This window comes from Alligator mississippiensis, chromosome 5, assembly GCF_030867095.1.
Source record: "Alligator mississippiensis isolate rAllMis1 chromosome 5, rAllMis1, whole genome shotgun sequence".
Taxonomy (NCBI): Eukaryota; Metazoa; Chordata; order Crocodylia; family Alligatoridae; genus Alligator; species Alligator mississippiensis.
The window spans coordinates 79,519,983-79,543,921 of NC_081828.1; the positions used below are offsets into that span (position 1 = coordinate 79,519,983).

The window sequence follows — 23,939 nt, forward strand, 5'->3', positions numbered from 1 at the left end:
TGGAGAAGATTGAGAGGTTTCTGAGTCAATGAAACAAGGAAAGCCTTCAAGACATATGCCCTTGACACCTTCATGAAGGAGGGGTAGGATGGGGACAGAGATGGGAAAGGGGCCTGAAGTCCACTGTGCACAAAGAATCACTTGTTTGTAGGTAAGTTTGGAAGAGTGGGAGAGCAACGAACTTGAGTGAAACCTCCATCTGCCAGCAACTAAATATACTGGTCTCCAATTTCTATTCACCCAATGTAGTTTCCCTCTCTCTCTCTGCCAAGATAAGTAATGAGAAAGGACTCTCATCATTTAGAGTCACCATTTGCATGTACTGTACCAGTTCCCTCAGAAAAACCTTTTTTGAACTTAAAGGCTTATTCAATTAATCTGATATCAGCAGCAAATCAATAATAACAATAAAAAACCCTATTCTAAATTAGGACAGCACAGGAGATGCATATTGCCCCTCCCTCATAAAAAGAAGCCTTGGTACAATGGTTTACTGAAGGAAAAAGACACCTGCTTCCCATACTGGCGACTTGTATTACACCTTAAAAACCAATGGAGCAAAGAAAGATGCCTGTTAGAAAGGCCTGTTGCAGGTGCAAACCAAGTTACAGAAAAGTATGCACGTTTCAAGAACAAAATAATGCATGTTCCAAAAACAGATTGTTTAAAATAAAAGGGGATCAGGAGGAAGAGGCCAAGCTCAATTTTTCTAGTTTATTTTGTTTAAATTTTTCATTAATGTTGACTGTGGCTAGCATTAATATGGCAGATATTAGTTCATAGTAGAAACAGACTATGGACATCTTGGAAAGAGAAAATTCTTTGACAGGCTCTGTGTGGGGAGTGGATCTCTCTTTGAGGACAGGGTCTGCTCTAACGACTGGGCCTCCTCAACCTAACAGAGCTTGCAGAGATTGTAGGGGCGGGAGCAGAGCTGAGGCGGCATATCAAAACTCCCTAGGAACCAAACAGGATGTTGAAGCTGATGCGATGTTTGGTTCCACAGGGTTCAGGGCAAGGGCTGGCAATATATGGCCTGCAGGCCAGATATAGCCCTCAGGGTCGCATGATCCAGTCTGAGCTGTGCTGGGACAAGCAACTTCTACCTGTGCCCACACCTCTGCGGCTTCTCTCTGCCATCATGGCTCCAATATGAAATGGGAGGGGTAGTTTCATTGCAATGTTAGCAGCAAGCTGGCTTTTCCAATGCTCAGGATGAGGCGAGATAGCTGGGAGCTAAGCTTGCACCACTGCCACTTCCTCCAGTCCCCCAATCTTTAGCCGTGATATGGCTACAGCTTCCAGCCTGTAGGAAGCGGCACTGGGGCCAAGCATCTGCAACCTGCAGCTGCACTCTGCCACTTCTCCTCCCTTACCTCCTCCCCTGGCTGTAGTGAGAGTGCAGGGAAAAGCAGCAGCAGCGCAGACCCAGTTTGCAGATGCCTGATCCTGGTTCAGATCCCCACAAATTGGAAGTTGCACTTGCGTTATAGCTGGGGAGCAGGGGGGCTGGGAGAAGTGGTGATAAGGGTGCAGCTCCCAGCTGCCTAGCACCAGCTTGGATCCCTACTGCTAATGAACCACTAAAGCCATGCAACTTGTGTTGGACTGGTTGTTCCAGCCCATGACTTATAAAAGGTTGTCAGACCCTGGTGTAGGGGACTGACCCCTGTCTTCCAAGGAACCATGTGAACAAAAGTGCCATAAAAGTAGCCTTGTAGACTCCCTCCCCAAAGACCTCTTTATGGTTTTTTTCACGGTATGAGTGTGCACACACATGCTTGTATAAAATGGATAATTCATACACCCCTACCATACACACTTCCTTCACACAAGTCAGAATGTGCTTTCAGTTAAAGAAAAGCCAATTATAATTCACCCAAAATGAGTAGCAGTTCTTAGTGTTTTGGGGCTTTTTTTTCATTTGGTGCCTGTTTCCCAGCTGTTATTCTAATCTAATTAGTCACTTTTCATGCTGAATACAATCACAACTTATTTCCTTAATTATTCTATGATAACAAATGCAGAGTTAAAAATTCATGGTACCACATGAAAACGGCAACAGCTAAAACTCTGGAAACAGGGCACCAACACAACAATTGTGACTGTTTAATGATTTACAGTGTTACCTAGTTTATTAGGGAGAGACTGTAGTCTAAAGTGATAACTTACCTGTGCAAAGAAAGCAGATACGGCATCTAATCTTATTTACAGGTAATAGTATGAGACAAAAGGTTTGTGAAAGTCTTATAGCCTTTCTATGCATTTGCTACGTTTAATTATTTTTGGAAAAACAAAAAAAGAAGCTGGAATTTGTGTTTTTATCCTGACATCATCATACAGTCTTTGGGAATGTGCACTCCCAGAAAGAGACCCTTTTTCTCAGCTCCTCAGCTAACAGTTTTTTAAAACAAATTGTTGAATTCCTCAGAGACTAGGGAAGGGGATGCAAAGTTTAGGAGGAAGCCAGCCATCCAGAACTCATTTTAAAAACTGCTGAGAAGAAAAAAAAAAAAAAGGATTTTTAAGCCACTTCCAAACCACAGGAAAAAACAATGTGGGCAGACTGACAATGAGGTGCCCTGGTCCAGTGGGCATAAGAAGAAAGAAAGCAGTGAGGGGCCAGGAAAGTTGGAATGTAGTTTTCGATTGTTAGTGTGGTCAGTTTCACAAGCTCTCTAAAAATAGTCTATCTTGATACCAAGGAAACATTACTCCCTAACAACTCAATCTAAAGAATGGTCTTGATAGACTGCCTGTTACTAAACATGATAATGGCTATTTCTCTAAGATCAATTTGCACTTAAACTCCCCCTAGAATAGACTCTAGCATAATGAGGAAATGCAATACTACTCCCTATGGAGAATTTACATAGATAGAGAGTCAAATAGCCTAGCAGGAACTGCTATTTTCCTAACAAATGTAGGGAAAATCCACAAAACTAAGACTGCTGACATAATTGGTGGAACAGGCGGAAAGAGATGGGAAGAAATCCTGGCATCACTAAAGTTATATGTTTCAGTGAATCAGGAGTTCACTCATTTAATCTAATAGAAAACCGTATAAAAGAAAGATCAATATTTTTAAGGATATAAATGCCTTGGGTATCACACAGATGTCTCATGGAATTCTTTGCTAATTTAAATATGGTAGGAAAAAACAAAGAACCTTCTTCAACAGGAAAAATAAAAAGAAAACCACCTTTTTTTCTTTTTTATAGATCTAGGGAATTATTCATGTAGCTACTACAACATACCTCACACTAGATTAGAATTGTGATTAATACAGGACTTGCTTCTCCTTTCTTAGCAAGCCAGAAGTAACTACAATAACAAAGATACTGCAGTGTAAAAGAAGTATAAGGGAATGGAGAATCAGAGCTGTAAGTCTATATTTCTTTGATCAGTAAGTTAAGTTGAATTTGCCCTGATAGCTTTAGGATTATCTTCACAGGAAAACTGTATACTCCTTCCACTGTGGATACAGGTTATGTAGTTTTAAAGGTGCTTTATACCTTACTCCTGTTATGTCCCATAAAAGGTGCTTTATGGGAATAGGCTATGCTAATATAAGGGACCTTTATGTTGATAGAATGGCATTTGTACTAAGATTGCACTAGTCTAAGTGTTTAGGTAAAAATAGTCTAAAAATGATTTGCTGTAGTTACAGTAGGATAATAATGGTGTGTAGACCTGGTAATATTTCTAAATTGACAATATACTTCTCCAGTAATCAAAGTATCCATGTCATTAAATCCATGTCATCATTCACTAGTCATTTAAAGGCATTTAATATTCACTAGTCAAAAAAGTCATTTAATATTTCTAAATTGACAATATACTTCTCCAGTAATCAAAGTATCCATGTCATTAAAATCCACGTCATCATTCACTAGTCATTAAAAGGCATTTTAGTTTCCACAAAAGCATCTGCTAAATGGCTGTCAAATAGGGGGCAGCATCTCCACTGCTCTGCACCAGGGCAGTCGTTTACACCATCGGCAAAAAAGATGCAAAACAAACAAATAAAAATGTCAGCATTTTGCATATGCTATACAGTTATTTCCACAGAATCATAAAAAAGTAGGGCTGGAAGGGATCTACGAGACCTAATGACTGTAGCGCTGGCGTAACTTCTCAGGAGTTCATCTAATCTAACTCCCTACTTTAGGTCAGGATCATCCCCATGTGAACTATCCTAGTCAGATGTTTGCCTAACCAGCTCTTAAAAATTTATAATGATGGAGATTTCACACTCTATTTGTATAACCTGTTCTAATGCTTAACCACCCTCATAGCTAAAAATGTTCTTTCTAATATCCATCCTAAATATACTCAGCTACAATTTTAGACCATTATCTCCATCTTCATAACTGTCCCTCAGGTACTTGTAGCCTGTCATCACCCCCACCCCCAAGTCTTCTCTGCTACAAGCTAAATAATCCCGGTTCTTTCAGCCTTTCCTTGTAAGTCATGTTTTCCAGACATCTAATAATTTTTGCTGCCATTTACTATGCTCTTAAGTTTGTCTACATCTTTCTTGAAGTCCCAAAATGAGACACAAGTACTCTAGTTGAGGCCTAACCAGTGCTGAATAGAGTGGAAAGATCACTTCCCTTGATTTGTAAGTGACACACTATTAATACAGCCCACTATACTATCATTTTGGGGGTTTTTTTGCAACAATAGCACACTGTTAGCACAGATTCTATTTATGGTCCAAAGCTCTTTTCTTCCGTACTATAGTCAGTCTTTCCCAAGTCATATTTGTGCATTCAACTTTTCCATCCTAAGTGCAGGGGTTCGCACTTGTCCTTGTTGAAATGTATTTAACTGATTTTGGGCCATTTCTCCAGTTTCTCAAGGTTATTCTGAATCTTAGCTGTACCTCCCAGTCTACAACTTTACTCAGCACTCAGTGCCATCTGCAAATTTGCTAAGCATACACTCAGTTCCATCCTCAAAAATCATTTAATGAAGATATTAAACAATGATGACCCAAGACAGACCCCTGAGCAAGACCCAAGACAGAACTCACTTGATTTCTCCTTCCAACTAGACTTAACATTGTTAAGGACTACTTATTGTTCATGATGATCCAACCAGTTAGATATCTCTCTTACAGTATTTTCATCCAAGTCTGTATTTCCTTAGCTTACTAATGAGAAGGTCATGGGAAACAGTGTCCAAAAGCCTCGCTAAAATCAAGGTATACCCCACCACTGCTCTCACAACTGTAGTTAGCCTCTCTCATTTCCAATTTTTTTTCTGTTCTGGATTTTTTTGTTCCCCTTTGAATTTAGTCTTTTGGCCTGAATACAGCTAATTAATGAAAAACAGCTCACTCTCCTCTCTTTGAAAAAAACCCAACAACTTGATAGATAATATAAAGAATCCTATGATGAATTTTCCCAACTAACTTTTAATTGTTCAATTCAATCAAACATTTTTCTATCTCAACAAATCTGAAGTATAGTTATAAAAACATGTAGGGCCAGGCATGTTGTTGAGTAATAGTAGGATTTATCTGCTACATCAACAAGCACTCTACACATTGATAAAAACAAATATTTAAATAAAATACAGGTGGTGGCATTTTTGTCAACACAGTAATATAATGTTTTGCTCAGAAAAAAAGATAATTAATAGTTTGTAGATGCACAGCACCTGTCCAGACCTGAGACAGAGCCCCTCTGGGCCTGTTTGCTGTCTGCCTCAGTAAACACAAATCTAATGACTTAATCAGTAACCTCATCTAACTAGGTATAGGAAAGCCACAAAGGCTGTCTTATTGCTCCAGGGAAGAGATTTCTGTTACACAATGGATGTGTTCATAGCTGAAATATCTTTGATAGTATTCCTTCCACAGATATAAAATATCTTCAGTATAAGAAGCATCTAAAATCATAAGCACAAGGGGCTACTTGTAGCAGCATTGCAGTTGTATGGCAGCTCCTCAGGTTTTGTTACTATTTTAGAATCTGGGACAGGTTTGCAGGAGACCCCTTTAGATGAACCTTTGGGAGCATGCTTGGGCAGACTGCTTTGTGAACCTCAGAAGACCTATACCTTTGGCTGAAAACCATCAGAAACCAAGGGGGGGTTGTCTGGTTTCAAGTGGACACTTGGAAAGATGTCAGACTAAGACATATGTTTTTGCTTCAGAGCTTTGGGTTTGAACCCAAGTGAATCAGAACTGCTGAGTCACTACCTGAAGCAAAACTAGAAAATAGATTGGCCTGAGTCTTGCCATTTGAAACCATACCTGTTCTAGAGCAAATGTTTGCTTTCCCAGACCCCACACTGAAAACAAAGCCTTAAATCTACTTGAACCCTTGGTTTTTGGTGTGTCATTTTTTATTTGCTTTTGCAATCCACTGTTTAAATGTCCAGTCTTGCTAAGTGCTGTTCTGGACAGACTGCACTGACTTTTGACAGTGCATTTGAGAAATACTTGCATATGAGTTTGGCATGTCAAACAACAACCAAATTTGAGTTTGTCTCAGTTTGGAGACTCCAAGTACTTACAACTAAAATACCAACACAGCTTAATCCCTTTCAATTCTAAAGTACTCTAGAGACTTAAAAATGCACGCACATTAATTTTCACATACAGTATGCACATGTACCAACTGTTTCCTATTATGTTTTAGTTTATTAAGCAATAATCAGACCTCTCCTGCATCACATAGATTCAGAGGCTGCAACCCAATTTTCTGAGCCAGATTCATGGGGGCTTTCTTCTTCAGATAGGGAAATCAGTGATGGTGACAAATTCTGTAAAGCATTTTCTGAAACCTAATGTTTTTCCATGGTTTCCCCTACCACAAAGTGCTCAAATATTCCATAAAGACACTTAAGTTCTGGAAGTCACAAGACCTATACAATTCTAAGCAACAGATTCATGGACTGCTCTGCTCCATTGAAACATGCAGAAGCAGGGCAGCCGGGTCAGGAAATGCCATTGGGTTTACTCTGTGAAGTTTTCCCATGATTGATGCCTCAGGTAAGACAGATCTAGAGGGTGCAGATTAGGTAAAGGCACAGCTCACTATTCATGGGTCAAAGAGGACTTAGTTTTTAAGTCAGAGGCACATAATTCAAAATACACTTTTTACAACTACACATTTTTTTCCATCTCTAGCATAAGCACTTTCACAGTTGTGGGCCCACCCTGGCAAAGCTCATGGTGAGCATCCCCCTCTCTTTGCAGTTCCGAAGAAAGAAAAGCTCCAGACTACCAGACTTTGACACAGAAAACACCCAGTTATCTAACCCACTCCTCACAGGGAGTCTTTATCCCAAAGACTGAACCTCACAGTCTCTTTCTACAGAGTTTTGTCCAGCTTCGTTTTAAATTATTCCAGTCCCTTACATCTCTAATCTGCTCCTGAATATAATGATATAAAAAAATCTCATTTCTTTTATATATGCATAGGCTATGTAGATTATGTTGTTTTTACAGTGGCAGCAGTGTAAGGCTTGCCTTTCCAGCCCGGTAATTTTGCTATCAGCAAAAAAACCTCAAACAAAAACACAAAAAAAAGGCAACGTGCTGAGGCAGTTGGTGAAAAGAAACCTCTGTCATTAAGGCATAACTGAATAATGAATAACTGCATGCAGTGCATGACATTCTATGGTGATAGGACTATCCATTATGTGATTACAATTAAACAGTCACTAAATCCCTCTATTCTGATCCTTGTCAGTGGACAAACACTGGATTATAAATCCTTCAGTGCCTTGTAAACTGAAGCCCGAGGACTGTAAATCTTCAAGTCATTTCCTGAATTGTTGCATTCCTGAGAAACTTCCAGTTCACAAACCATAAATGTGAGCAAATTTCCCATCTCTTCACTCGCTCCAACCCAGGACCTGATCCTACTCTCACTGAAGCCAAGTGAAAAAGTGGTTGACACCAATGGGCGTGCCCAGATGAGCACGGTCATGTGGTATGTGGTGCCACAAACTCGTTTGCAGTGCCACATACCGCACAGTCTGGTGTTCTCCGTGCTGCAAGGGTGCACTGCCTAAGCATGTGCTGCTCCATTTTTTTCTGCAGGTTTTTCTGACCCCTGGATATCCGTGGAAAAAAAACGCAAAGGAGCGCATGCTTGGGCAGCATGCGCTGCTTTAAAGAGGAGCTGGGCCACGCTGCTCCACCCAGCAGGTTCACCATGGCTGCAGCCGCAGGAGGCCCCCAGGTAAGGCTGCTAGGGCCAGCACAGTGCTGACCTGAGTCTCCCCTACTGTCCCTGGAGTAATTTGCCACGTGCCAAAACACATGTGGCACAGGCATTTCCCGGGCAGGTAGCTGCAGCGCAAGATGCACTGCTGCTACTTGTCCCCAGGGAACCAAATGTACACATACATCCAGACATGCCCAATGAGAGCAGGACTTTAATTAGACTGTAGTAACTTGCCAGTGTCAACCAGAAACAGATGCACTGATTTCTTACCTCTCCCCACCCCATTCAAAAGATGCTGAAATTCAATACGACTAAGAACCCTTAAATGTTTTAACAATCATCTCCACTTCTTCCATCATGCCAAGTCCTTCTTCATGATCTCCCATGAACATAAGATACTGAATCCAAACTAGACTTGTAAACATCAACAAAGTTTGTCTCTGACACAGTTCACATTATAATTTGCTTACTCTGAAGATAACACAGCACTGATATGGTTATCTTGATTTAAGGCTGTAATCTGCCAAACACTTGGTCACACAAGTAATCCCAGTGTCTTCAATGTGAGGAAGTGCTACTCGCATTACATCCCTTTCTGCTTAGATGGGCTGGACAGCAAGGGCCAGAGTCTATTCCATCTGTTACGCACATTAGTATGATGACCTGCTTGAGTCCATGAAAATTGTTAATGCAAAAGGAAGAGGAGGACCCACCCACCTTGCTGCTTTTTTTGTGACTCAGTCGTAAGGATCAGATGACAGTATATTACAAAAGTAGATGCACTGATTGGTTTTCAGGACTTGAACAGGGTGGAAGAGATCATGCTTAGGGGTGTATACAGAAGTGCTCTGTGCACATTTTACAGTACTGTAATCTAGAGCGCTTTTTTACAGTACTATAAAGGTTACAGCATTCTTAAACATGACAGAACTGCACTGCTTGGTGGGGGGGTTGTGGAGGAGGTGGCCTCTGAGCCTCCCTGCACTTCCCAGGCTAGGAGGCAAGGAGAGCTCTGCAGCCTCCTGGGGCTTCTCCACTGGTCAAAAATTTGACCAATATACAGTACTGTAGGTTGCTACATGGCTGTAAAATACAGGAATTCAGATTTAATACCTCATTTAACAAGGGTTAATTTAAAGCACTGTACCCATTTTTCAACTGCTGTAAAGCCGTGCACTTCTGTTAAGTCATGCCAATAAAGCACTTTAAACGGCAAAAAAGCAACTTCTGTACACACCCTTGGTGTCTACATCCTCCTCTCAGGCATCCAGTAAGTGGAATAGTATCTGGCTCCAAAAGCACAGCAATAAAAGAGCAGAAGGAAGCTACCCGTGTTTGTCTTCCAGCTTCTTTAAAAATATAACTATCAGTGCACACAGGTAATAAAATTTACATTTAATTTGGAAACTGGAGCAGAGTCATTACCAAACCATCTGCCAGCGGACTTCAGTGAAACAATGTTTCTTATCCTTGTTTATCTCAATCAATTTTGTGGGCAATAGCTTGATACTGAGTTCCTAGTAACCTGCATTTCATTGTAAGTATTATATTTTCAGTGGTAACAATTATTAGGATTCACTCCTAAGCAGGGCTGAGCAGGGGAGCTGAGGCTACTGTGAAACTGCATTATAGAGATTTATGGAGCAATAAAAGTTTACACTGGTTGGTAGAAGCTCTAGGTTTCTACCATGAAGCTGGTGCTTGATTTAGGTACACTAAAAGTCTCACTGCTCTTTCCCCAGGTGCGTTCTTGCAGGGGCAGACAACTTTGCCCTCTGACCTTAGAAGAAAACAACATAACCCTCCCCCCCCCAGCCCTGGTATTCCAGTGTGACTTTTGTGTTTGTACCAATGTCCAGGTGCAGCAAATGACAGGAAAGCAGTCAGAATAAGAATAGGAAAGAATCAGAATAAGCAGGAAAGAATACGTTTTTGGAACTGTTGGTACTAAAATAACAACTCTTTTGTGTTTTTAAACATAGGTGAAATCTGACACAAAAGGGCTCACAAAAAAGAGGGGTGACAAGTCTGTAGGAGGAAGAATTTTGTTTGAAAAAATTCAAATAATTTCTGCCTTCAAACTCCTAAGAATAACATAGTAGAAAACAGTCATTAAACCGCCTTTGGCATGTTGACAAGCAATCTGAATGTTGGAATACGAAACACAAGTAGAAGCCACTTAAAAAACAACACAAAAAACAACCACACACACACACACACACACACACACACACACCACCCTCCTAGATTTAAAGAAATACCAGGTGAAAGAAATGAGGCTAGACATTACTCAACAAAAATGATGCAAAAAATGGTCAGACTCATTGTGAAAGATAACAGGCTCACCAAGATTACTGATAATATTTAGCATGATTAGAGAGAAAGCTGGGCTTCCAGCTCCAATGAAGTCATGTAAAATACCTTTTTAATTGCTAGTGTATGGTGTCAGCTGAAGATAAACAAAATGGGGCACCATAAGAAGCCATTAAGTGATAAAACTACTAGAAAGTGAATGAGGAACTGTACAGTGTAAAGGTGACGAAATCAGACTTAAATCATAGCCAGCGAGGAGGTAATGTAAGTGATATAAGGTTTTATTCACAAGGGTGACAAAACACCGTGAAATAAAGGTTCCCCCGGGTCCCCTGCCAGCCCGGACTGCTCTGACTGTGCTCCATGTGCTGCGCATGAATAAACTCCTGAGCAACATGCTCTAGAGTTTATTCATGCACATTAATCAAATGTGTAGATGCACCTATAATATATGACGCTATAGTTATGAAACACAAAGCTTTGCCTCCTCAAAAAAGTCACTCTTCTCTAAACAAAAGAACCCCTCTGGTGGGAAGGATTTCCCAATTACAAACACCACAGTCTGGCTAAGCTTTCCCCATATACATGAGATACACATGCAGAGATTCTGCTGTAAAGTATAACTGAGGGCAAGATCAAATTCTCACTCTATCATTTTGGGTATAAAATACCCACACACAAGACAACCAAACAGGCCTTATTATGCCACTGTGGACAACACGAGAAGTAGTTTTTCACTCCTTACAAGTGCCTACATGTGCTTGTAGGAAGCAGGAAGAAATTAATCACACAAAAGTGACCCTCCCCCTGGGGCTGGGGAATAGCCTGAGCTTACTTTCTACTGACCCCCAAGTATACCTTGCAAGACAAACTGCAGCGAGCAGCATCTTGTGGCCAGATGACCAAGGTAGCATTCTCCCCTGCCTTGGAAGATCAGCACACTGCCCCTCTTAGATGGTTTGCAGGAAAAAGGCATTTCTACTAATGTTTAGACATATTCAAATTACCTCAGACATTTCCAAGCAAGAATTCTGCCTAGGTGAATTTAAGTTCCCAGTATTCTGAACGCACATTTTTTTCCAAGAACTTTTTAGTCAAACATAAAAAGAATACCAAAAATCTAAGAAATTCAGAGCTGAGTTTCCAATGAAACAACAAAAATTAAATTACAGAAACACAACTGCCTGAATTCTGTCCTCATGGCAGAAAAATGAGAAGGGAGAAGGAAACCTTATTCCTTTTAGGGAGATATGTTCCTAAAGATCTTGTCTTTGGATAGCTGTATTGCATGCCCCAAGGGAAAGTGGCCCTGACACATAATAGCTGTATTACACATCTACACCATAGTGGGCACGTCTACACAAAACGCTAACTGCGTAGTAGCTGAATCATACTGTGCAGTAGCATGTTACAGCACAAACAGTACTAATACGCTACTGTGCAGTAGTGTTACTAAAAAGGCATTTGCTGGCACTACTGCACAGTAACTCCGCTTTTATACAAGTACTAAATAAATGTACAGTAACCACTGTGCAGTAGCGTCTTGGATAGACATGCCCAGTAAGAAAGTGAGAAATCCTAGCGTAGCTAGCAGATATAAAAGAGAGCATGTGCCTCCAAAATAATTCCGGTTTTGAAAATGGTGAACTGGAACAATGAAATGGGAGCCGTGAGAAATCAAGGAATGTCAATTGCTACATTTATCCTTAACGGTTTCAGCTTATCACTGACCACAGAAACTGGAATGTCTTATACTATATAAAACTGTGAGCAGTCCCCAGGGGAAATAAATGGCTCTACAAATAAATGGTCTACAAAATAAGAGACTCCCTTGGTATCTAGGCACCCCCAATCTTCATTAAGCAGTGTGTCATGACAGTATCCCAGAGTGCTCAGTATTTTTCAGGATTAGACCCTTCAATTCCAGCAGCCAGGAACTCACATGAGGGAGTAGAGCAGGACACAATTCATCCGCTACAGCTCTCTCCTCCCATTTTCTCTCCAGCTGGTACAACGTTAACTACACGTCCTGAAGAATTACCTAAATGCTATTAGACACTAAACTAGCGTGCCTACATACTGTGAAATATGACACGTGCATCACAAAAAGCAAAGATGACTACAATGACAAAGCACAAATCTTAGGATTGGGACATATGCAGTTATAAAACCAATTACAACATTTAGGTTTTTTTATTGTATGATTTTGATACATTACCAGCAAAGGAGGGATGAGGTTAGGCTGGTGTCTTTTCAGACGTAGAGGGGTAGGTACTTTGGCTATCTTAAGTACGCATTTCCATCACATCAAATATTTGGATTTCTTAAAAAGTACAAATTTAAGTCTGAACTTCCAGGGTCTGTTTATGTGTGTTCTTGAAACATGTACAGAATAATAATTTGAGAGCCTTTATAACGATTTTTGCATGGGAATTTTCCTACTATAAATCTCTTAAGAAATTTGTTAAAGGCAACTTATCTCCCATAGTAAAACCACATGATTTAACACAAATATAAAAAAATAAAGATACTGCTAAAATGCTAAAGATTCATAACCCCCCCCCCCCCCAACATTTTTCCCATCTAGTGGAAAAATTTACATACAACACAACACCTCAGGGAAAAAAAACTATATAAAAAAACAATACACCCTCCAGTTAAAACATAACAAAGAAACCCAAATGCATAAACTATCCATGACGCAAGTCATTTCTATTTTGGAGCCCTTTTAGTAACCAGCTAAGGAATGATTAAGCAGGATGGCGATTCAGTTCCTTCCTCAGATGAGCACTGTATATGTCTACAGATGCAGCTGTAGTATGGCAAAGTCTTGCTTGATTTCATGCTAAGGACAGGAGAACAGCTGGTCATCAATCTAACTCTTCCTTGTAGCTTCAGAAGTAGCAAAGACCTGGATCGAAAGTCCAGAATTGACAGTAAATCTCACAACACCAGCCATTAGCACCCTAAGTGAAAGCTTCCTGCCAGGATTTGGCTGTTCCAGTAGTTTCCCTTCCAGGATCTCCTCTGTCCCCCTTTCTATTGCTTCCTGCTGTGGGAGACTTTCTATTCTACCCAATATCCTGGGATTGATTAATGAACCACACTTAGCAATTCCAGTAGCTGTGTGCAGGTCCCTAAAATGTGGTGAGCATACACAGAAGATCTGCCATCCTGTTACACAGGCCAATCCTTAGACTGACTGCACACCTTTTTCTTAGGTTCAAATAGTTTTGGTAAGTACATTCACTTCCTTTTTTTCCTTCCTGTGTACCAGCAGTCATTGCTACTCTTTGGCCTTGTTTACACGAGACACTTACTGCACAGTAGCTCATTACTACTGCGCAGTAGCTTGTTACTGCTGTACAGCAGTAATGAGCTACTGCGCAGCCAATGTCACCAGGAAGCCGTGTGGGTACTTGGGTATGCGAGTACTAAATGACTGTGCAGTAACAACTGTGCAGCCAATGTCTCATGTGGACACAGCCTTTTGGATTCAGTCTTTAGATCTCATGAATTAGCTAGGGGATTTAGTGACTAGGATAAAATTATGCTGTCTTCTTTCCCAGTCCTCCATGGCTACAGCTGCTCTGTATGGAAGCAGCTTATGATGGCAAGAAATAGTGTTACATTAACATATACACAAATATATATATATATGAAATGGAAAACCTAGGTAGCCCACCGATCATACCAAAAATATGGACTGGGCAAGAGTTATCATTTTAAACAGGCAATGTTTCCAGATCAAGACAATGCCTCCAGATCTCTGTGCCTCAAAGCGCAAATCAGAAGAGGGATCACTACCATGCAAAACCAGTGGAAGAGAAACAAAACATTCACTAACATTGGACATACAATAGGAGAGTTGGACAGCAAATTTAATACTCTTATGCCAATTTTAAACACAACAGAAATTTAAAGGAAATTACTCAAGAGTAGACAAGACAGAGAAAACACTTAGCATTCTCTGACTCCCAAACAGTATAAAATGATTTTGGAAAAATAAAGAGTTCATGGAAAACTGAATTACTTCAATGTTTATATTATTGAGCCTGAAAAACAGGAAGGAAGAAGGAAAACTTACTCCTTTTAGAGGTATACATTCCTAAAAATCTTGTCTTTGGATAGCTGTTTTGCATAGAATCATAGACAGTTAGGGTTGGAAGGGACCTTAGGAGGTTATCTAGGAGCTCAAAGCAGGACCAGCTCCAACTAGGATCATCCCAGCCCAAGCTCTGTCTAGCCAGGTGTTGAAAACCTCCAAAGATGGAGATTCTACCACCTCTCTGGGTAACCCGTTCCAGTGTTTTGCTACCCTTCTAGTGAGAAAATGCTTTTTAATATCTAACCTAAACTTCCCGTGTTGCATCTGCCACCTGTCATCTGCCACCACTAAGAACAGTCTAGCTCCATCCTCTTTGGAACCATCCATCAGGTAGTAAAAGGCTGCTATTAAGTCCCCTCTCAGTTTCCTTTTCTCTAGGCTAAATAAACCCAGTTCCCTTATAAACCTCAGTCTTTCCTCATAAGTCACGTCCCCCAGCCCCCTCACTATTTTTGAGGCCCTCCACTGGACTCCCTCCAATTTGTCCACATCTGTTTTGTAGTGAGGGGCCCAAAACCAGATATGGCCTCACCAGTGCTGAATAGAGGGGAATAATTACTTCCCTTGGCCTACTGGCAACACACCTAACAATGCAGCCCAGTATGCCGTTAGCCTTCTTGGCAATAAGGGCACACTGCTGGCTCATACTTAGCTTACTGTCCACTGTAACCCCCAGGCCCTTTTCTGCAGAGTTACTGCCCAGCCAGTCAGCCCCCAGCCTGTACTGGTGCATGGGATTGTTCTGTCCTAAGTGCAGGACTTTGCACTTGTCCTTGTTGAACCTCATGAGATTCCTTTTGGCCCAATCCTCCAATTTGTCTAGATCACTCTGAATCTTAGCCCTACCCTCCAGTGTATCTACTTCTCCCCCCAGCTTGATGTCATCTGCAAACTTGCTAAGGGTGCACTCTATGTCATCTTCCAGGTTGTTGATGAAGACATTGAACAAAACTGGCTCCAGGACTGACCTCTGGGGCACTCCACTTCATATTGGCTGCCAGCTAGACATCGATCCATTGATTACTACTCTCTGAGTCCAATACTCCAGCCAGTTTTCTATCCATCTTACAGTCCATTCATCCAGCCCATCCTTCCTTGGCTTGCCTGAGAGAATGTTGTGGGAGACTGTATCAAAAGTCTTGTTAAAATCAAGGTACACCACCTCCACCAGTCTCTCCACATCCATGGAACCATTCATCTCATCATAGAAGACAATCAGATTGGTCAGGCATGACTTGCCCCTGATGAATCCAGGCCAACTGTTCCTAATCACCTTTTTCTCCCCCAAGTGCTTAAAAATGGATTTCTTAAGGATCTGCTCCATGATTTTTCCAAGGACTGAGGTAAGGCTGGCCTGTACGCCTGACTGCATGCAACAAAGGAAAGCTGCCCTGACACAAAATAGTTGTATTTCACATTTAGACCACAGTGGGTGCATCTACATGTGAAATTAATTTGAATAAACTCTGGAGAAGTTCGTGCCACAGTTTATTGCTCCTTGATGCTCCTGTAGCATGTTGAGCCAGATCAGAGCAGCCCTAGCTGGCAGGGGCCCAGGGGATCAGTCTGCCAGCCCAGGGCTGCTCCGATCCAGCTCAATGTGCTGAATAGGGGCTGCCCCTGGAGCACAAGGATGCTCCAGGGTGGGGCTAGCCAGCAAGCAGCCCCCCACTGAAGCACCCTCATTCCCCAGCCAGCCCCATCAATGTCTACATGTGTACTGCGGTGCACTAAATAATGGTGCCATAGGATAGTGCTTGTGTTCAAAAGTACTAACCTATGGCAGCATTTATTAGTTTACTGTAGCCTAATAAGGCCTCACATGTAGATGCTGAGATGTTATTGCAGAGCTAATTAGGCAACTCCACAATAAACATCTTGTGTAGATGTGCCCAGTAAGAAAGAGAAAAATCCTAGTGTAGCTAATAGATATAAGAGAAAGTGCATGACTCCAAAATAATTCCAGTTTTGAAGATGGTGAGCTGGACCAATGAAACAGGAGCAGAGGAGAGCTACACTTATGGGCAAAAATATGGAGCAAAACAGTAGATGCAGTGAACTCCCTGCTCACTCCACATCATGGAACCCATTTATTTGCTCAGATTGCACTAATTCCTAAGCAAGTGGTCCTCAACCTTTTTAGACTTGAGGCACCCCTCAGAAAATGCTAGCTCTTAGCTTTCACTCTTTTTTGACTATGGAAAAATAATAAAACAATTTTTCTGTTACGAAGAACTCAAAAAGACCACACAATATTATTAACACAATGGATATTTGTGTAGGTACCTACTGAATTTGTAGTGGAAGTGGGGTGCATGGCATCTTCTTTAATCTTGCAGGTCCCTCCGTGTACCCCCCTGCCGCTGACTGGTGGAGGGGCCCCACCGCTCACTACTGATCAGCAGGGAAGCAAAAACAGCAGTTATAAATATGGCGTTGTTTTTGCCTCCCTGCTGGTCAGCAGCAAGCAGCGGGGTGGCTGGGGCCCCTTGGCCAATCAGCAATGGGAGGCAAAAACAGTGCCATATTTAAAACCATGGTTTCTGCCTCCCTGCTGATCAGAAGCGAGCAGTGAAAGGAAAGCGGCAAGCGGCGGGGACCCTCTGCCAATCAACGGCTAAGCGGCACACATGGAAACCTGCAAGATTAAAGGAGCCACCGCACACCCCACTTCCGCCACAAATTCAGTAAGTCCCTACCTATATGAGATGTCTGATTTTATCTTGCGAACCGTGTTTGCACATCTAACAGTGCTAACAGTGCATGGCACCTTGTAGCATGCTTAGCAGGATCTCAAGGCATAGCCAGAGTGCTGTGGCACCCTGGTTGAGAATCACTGTCCTAAGGGACTGCTGGAGGGAAAGTATATTTTTGGAAGGTGGAAGGGAGAGGGAGCTTCTGCCCAGGATTTATAAGCATAGGCAGTTCTCTCTTACATGAAATGTATATTATATTGGAGCTGCTGGACAGAAATGCCAAGTTAGGGAGTAGGTTGTTTCCCTGCAGATATCAATCAACTAGAGGAAACACTATAGACCAATACTCCAATATTCCCCCATCAGGATTTAGATTATGGGACCTATGAAGCCCTAAGTAATGTTATCAGCATTAACCAGAACAATCCTGTAGGTACATCACTGGCTAACATTTTAGATCTTAGCTTGAGCAAGAAAATAACCAAAATACTTTTCTCCTGAAGTATCTACTCTCTTTAACAAATATTTTTCAGACTTATGAGGGGTTTTTTTTGTTTTTCTCCTCATCCTGTAATCAACTCAAGTCTTATTTGAACCTTCTCTCATTCCAGTGCCCATACTGGAATATGTTAAATCAGCACGAGTTATAAATAATCACAGTTTCCAGTACTCCTTCCAAAGTGTTGCTATGGGTTGCAGTGAGTTTCCTGTTCAGGTTGTGTATGTTGACTCCTATTGTAGACACTAATCCAAGAGGTTAGTAAATAATTCTCTTTCCTTGCTCTCCTTAGTACATTTAGAATTTGCAGTGCTCCCTGATTATCCAAAATGTTATTTGCTTGACTTAAAGAGCTCCCTAATTAAGAGATTAAATTCCCCCTTATCTTTTTTCCCAAGCCAGGAACAAAGGAGGCCTCTGTTTCTTCACCAGGGCAGGTATACTTACACAGGTTTCTTGCTGAATACACTGCAAGGCTCTCTTGGCAGGGACAAGGAAATCAATTAGACACCTGAGGCCATCTCCTCGATACAGCTTTTCAACTATGCTGAAAAGTTGCCACAGAACAGTGGCAGCTGTAGCCTCGAAAGGCGGATATAATGAAGACAGCGTGTTCTGTATATATATGTCAAGGGATTCAGAGTCCTGTTTAACAACAACAAAAAAAAAAGAAAAGCAACCTGTCAGTAAAAAAAATCATGAGACATTATAAAACAACAAAAAATTATTATACTTCAATATAAGTATTCTTTCAATTGTGTACTCTTGGGTGGCAACATTTCTCTTATCTGTATATGCCTAACACAATATCACACTTGGCAGAGGGGTTCCTTGCACCAAATTTATACAATAGCTAGAAAAGTGTCCTGGTCATTTTTGAAGTGGTAGTCCATACTCACTCAATCTAATCTCCATTTACTTCTTTGGAAAGGTTAATGCAACTCAGCCACTGCTTTGAACTAGATTTGCACAAGTCAAGCAAGTGTAGTCATTCATCCAAGTATCAAATACTGGCATGCTAAGCATCAGAAAAATTGCACTGCTCTGAGCTATGCTATCTTCTGAACCCATGTTGCAGAAAGGTCTTTTACCTGCATTTTAATTCTTAAACACATTTTTAAATACATTTCTGATTAAAAAAATGTAAGAAAGTGCTCACAGAATGATATGCTCTGTCTTACCTATATTGTTATGCCTGCAATGATGGCTTAAAACCAGCGAAGAGGAAATATTATCTTACACTTATAATAATACAGTATAAATAATGAGCCTGGAGTGCTTAAATCAGGGGAAATAATACAGATCTTCAAGGATTTCAGTGCATGCTACAAGAACACAAGGGTCAGAATTAAGGTAAAGAATTTCCTGAGAAAATATTTTTACTAGTATTTCTGGTGGAAATAATTAAGGCTTAATGTCCAGATCAGTGGTCTCCAAACTTTTTAAGGTGAAGATCACTTTTTGAAGTAAAGGGCAACTCAGAATCTACCACCCCTCCACCCCACCTGCTCCCCCCCTTCCCAGCAGGTCAGTCTGGGAAGGAGGGGGGACAGATCGAGGCCCCTATGGTGAAGGAGGGAGTGGGGCAGGGGCAGGGGTGAGTGGGGCCCCAGCCAGGCAGGGCCAGGGGAGGGTTGGAGCCCAGGCAGCTTGTCCAGGTGTGCAGGGGGGCTCCTGCTGCTGCATGCACCCTGGCGGAGGCCCGGGGGGCATGTGCACCCCTGATCTGTGAGTGGGGTGAGGTGGCTGCTGCTGTGCACTGAGCTTTGCACCCCGAGCTCCGCCTGGGCTCCGACCATCCCCCGGCCCAGCCAGGGCCCCACTCACCCAGTGGCAAGGGGCATGGAGTAGGATCGTCCCACTCACCCAGCCCAGCTCTGCTGGCAGGGGGCACGGCTCAACCTAGCCACGTGCAGCCCGCCACTCCTATGTCCAGCCTTTCCCATACTACATCCTGGGCGCTCCCCACATACATCCCACTGCTCCCGATTGTAGAGCCTCTGACAGTCAATCTCAGTCTGAGGGGGCTGTTAGAGGCTCCCCGATTGACCAGTCAATCAGGATCGACCAGCTGCTGACCACTGGCCTAGATTATACAAAAATTACCAACAATGAAATCAGAACATGCTCAAAGTATTGCTAGCAGAAATGGAGATCTGATAGCAAAACCTGGTAGTGTAGATTAGATTCCAGCCTTACCAAGCATGAAAAATGGTCAATGAGAGCAACAGGCACCAGACTCCAGTAATTCCCCCTCCACTGCTGCACAATTCGTTTTTGCTGCCCCTATCTCCAGCCCATATAAACTGAGCTGCTGTCCCTATCCAGAACCCCTTTCCTAGGTTCTGAAATCTACAATGAATTAAGAGAGGTAGTTAGCTGTGTTAGTCTTAAGTGAGACAGAAGACAGGGCCAGGTGGCACCATAGACACCAGCTCATTCGGAAAGGCATAAGTTTTTATGAGTGGTTTCCAATGAAAGTGTAAGCCCTTCCAAATGAGATTTCATAGACAAATAAGGCTGGACCTCAAAAGACCATCTTATCTAACCAGGGATGAAACCTGCAACTCCAGTGTTATTAGCACTATACTCTAACCAACTGAGTTGAGTTAATCTCTGTAATGAATTAAGTCCTTTTTGTCTTAATATATTAAATGCTCTGTGTGTGTGTGCATATATAGAGCAACTCTGAAGAGGGATGCTCATAAGGAAAACACCACTACAAGTCCCACTTCCCAAAAGAAAGATGCTGAAAGGAACACATAGGGAAGACTGGAAGAAGATCTGGAGACAATATAAGGGCAACCAAAAGAACACACACACACACACACACACACACACACACACACACACACACGAAGAGCAAGAGCTAACTTGAGGAGAACAAATACTGAGGAGTACAAAAGGTACAGAATTGAGGATGATGCAAAGGTATTTTGGGAGTCCCAAAGCTCTAACACAGTGCTTCTCAAAGTGGTGGTCCGCGGACCAGTGCCACTCCCCAAGCCACTGGTCACTGGTCCACAGCGAGTTGCCAGGAAAGAAAGAAATATATTTTCAGAAGCATAACATTGATATGTCATAGCGCCACAGTTCGTATGATCCAACACTCCAGGTGATGTCAAATCATGTGAGGTGAGGAAAGAGAAAGAAACAGCTGGTCGCGCATTTGCGTAGCGCTGTTACATGCAGTTGCTGCCACCAGCTGAACCGGGCACTGGTCCCTGGCCCACTGGAAAAAAAATTGCTGGTCCGCCACATCAGATAGTTTGAGAAGCACTGCTCTAACACACATGAGGTGCCACAGCAAAGGGGAAAGGAGAAGAAGGAGCTGCCAGCCAGGGTAGTGCTACTCTTCCTTTAACTGCCAGTGACAGGCGTGGAGTAGACAGAGAAGCTCACACTACTGCCACTACTAGAGGAGAGAGGAGGGATGGGCTGTTCGTAGTGGAAATAATGGGGTACAAGTATACTAGACTCCTGGGATTTTTCCACCTTTAAAGCTCAAATTACTCCAGTCATTTGAAACATAATAAATGAAGTGCTTTCTTAGATTTGTGCCTCCTTCAAATTGACAATTTTTCTATCACAGATGGTGGGCAGGGCAATCATCTTTGGGTCCCACACTCTTTTGGCTCAGGATCCCCAAAATTTTTAATTCACCCCTGGCTTTCTCAGACCTGAGGAAGGGCATTTGGTACTTGAAAGCCTGTCTAACATCTTTCCCAATGATGCAGTTTGTCCTACAAAAGACATCAAACAAAACTGTGCTTCCTGAAAATGAGGGAAGTGCTCAAATGCTTAAAGCAAATCACAAACAACTTCTCCTTTTTCACAGTGCTGAAGAGACTGGGCACATTTTTACAAACAAGAATTTGGAGCCCAATGAGACCCTCACTCATTCCACAATTTGTCAGCTGCAAAATTTGCTACCATACCCAGCCTTTATGCTACACTACTGTGGTTCAGACAGTAAATCTACCCTCTTCAAATCTACCCTTCAAAACATTACGTTTCCAGCTGATACAGTGATCAAGATGACAGTGCACAGCAACATAACTGCATTGATGAGTCTGCAAACCATCTGAAACAACAGCTCAGAGTCACAAAATTACCTTTATTCATCTTAATGAGTTGTTGGAAATCTAGTAATAGCACTTGAAATGCTGACATTGAAATATTTCAAGCTTATTTAAGCAGGAAGGTATCCAGTTTGTTTAACCTTTTCTCTCTCTCTTTAAATCCTCTCCACATTCCTCATCTATTGCACCACTTGAGAAGAGTCCAGTAGACACATGATCTCTGACAGCTCCTGTGACAGCCCTTTAGTAGAGGGCAAAGGAACTATTTAATCTGCCAAGCCCTTACGTATACTGAAATGCAAAGTGTCCCACACCTGCAGAAAGGGTGCAAAGATGTACATGCAAGAGACCAGTCATACACCTGCCAAACTAAGTATTTCATTACAGTTTTGTAGACAGCACATCGTATTTTCATTTCTATCCTCAAAGGAATCTTCAGTTCAGCTTAAAGCTTCTATTTTGAAGTGGAGACGACACTCAGAGTATGCCTATATCACTTCCACAGTGCTCTTTAAGAGCATCCTCAAGAAACACAGCTGCGCCCACCTAGTCCTGCACCAAATTAAAAAACGGAGAGGTTAATCTGGCCTTGAATGCCCCCCTGATGGCACCACTCTTGAGCTCTCTCTCCAGCATGTCCAGCACTGTTAGAAAGGTCCCTCTGACAGCTTCACCACTTCATTTTCACCTCATTTGTGGAATGGGAAGGGGGAGTAGGAGGGCATGGTTCTCAGCAGTGCTCTGAAATGCACCATGGAAGTAGTGCAGACACTTTTTGTAAAGCAACTGCCTCTTGGAAGCTGTGACAATCAAGAGCCATCGGTGGTGAATGGCTCCATTCAGCTACAGCAGCAGATTTCCTGCCAGTTTTGTGGGCACTCGGTTGGAGAAAGGCTAACGTGCCTGCACTGAGGTGTTAGGCAGTCAGCTGCAGTTCTTATCTGTTGCTCTCTGGCAGAAGCTACAACCAGAGGCACTGAACGTCTGTACATGATCTAACCTTTGGATTTTGTCTCAATGGTCTAAAACGGGGGAAGGTAGGTCTTGGGCAGTCTCTACTACTCCATACTCTTGCCTGAATGTATGTGTTGAAGGTTTGATGTGATGGTTCCAAGACTGTACACGCAGATTCATCAGGCACCTGACCAGATCTTACACATACACCACGATACAGAGAATTGATAGTTGCCTACATTGGCTTTGAATGACTCCCTGCCCAGAAGCTGAAAAGAGGAGGCAGTTACTGCCTGGAAATTCTCTGTCAGAAGTAGACGGGCAGAGAAAGTGACAGAAGCTGATTAAAAGACAGGTTTTCTGTGGTGTGGGACCACTTTCAGGAAGACTGACAGAGGTAGAAAGCTGGAAGGGATACCATGCTGGAAGGTTTGGAGCAAGCCCATGATTCACAGAGATAATGAGGAGACACTGAAGTGGAATGTGCTGCAGACAGTTTGCTGGTCAAGTTACTCAGACAAGTAACACTGGCGTAGGCTGAAGGGAAAAGTACTGTATTTATTTGAATCCAAGATAAAGTGTTTTCCCCATCCAACATGGAGAAAAAAGCCCCTCATCTTAGATTAAAGCATAAGCAGGGGGGTAGAGGGTCCAGTGGTTGTGGCTGCAGGCCAAACTATGGGCAACTGGTGTCACCTTAGTCAGGGGGGGCATGTGCCCCCCACAGCCAATCTTGCCAACTGAGGGGTGGGGTCTCCTCCGCAGCCAATCTTGCCAAACGGAAGGGAAGTCCCCTGCAGCTGATTGTGCTGACCGGGAAGCGGCTGCAGCACTCCTAGAAGTGGCCACGGTGCTTCATTTGGCGCTCACACTCCCTGGCCAGTGCTTGCAGGGTGGGCACTGGCAATCCCCCCGCCCATTGCCTAAGCGGAAAGCATGGCGTGTCAGAGGGTGCACCAGTGCTCTCAGGAGGTGCACATGCTGACTGGGGGGGACCCCTGAGGCTGATCCTGCCAACTGGGGGGGGGTTCCCCTGCAGCCGATTCTGCTGCTTGGGGGGACCCCCTGCAGCCAATCGCTGCAGCTGCTTCTGGGAGT

At 42.6% G+C, this 23,939-nt stretch overlaps 1 protein-coding gene across 14 annotated transcripts in view; it reads right to left on the reverse strand.

Moving 5' to 3' along the window:
- The window catches only part of PLEKHG4B (pleckstrin homology and RhoGEF domain containing G4B), a 220,137-nt gene that overhangs the window by 71,887 nt on the left and 124,311 nt on the right, over positions 1–23,939 (reverse strand). For 13 of the 14 annotated variants that reach the window (XM_059728532.1, XM_019485552.2, XM_019485544.2 and 10 more), the window contains one exon: positions 18,253–18,450. In XM_059728532.1, the coding sequence (XP_059584515.1) occupies positions 18,253–18,450 (198 nt within the window). Of the gene's footprint in view, positions 1–15,578; positions 15,715–18,252; positions 18,451–23,939 lie in introns of those variants that run through there. The other variant, XM_059728531.1, reaches the window with a different exon arrangement.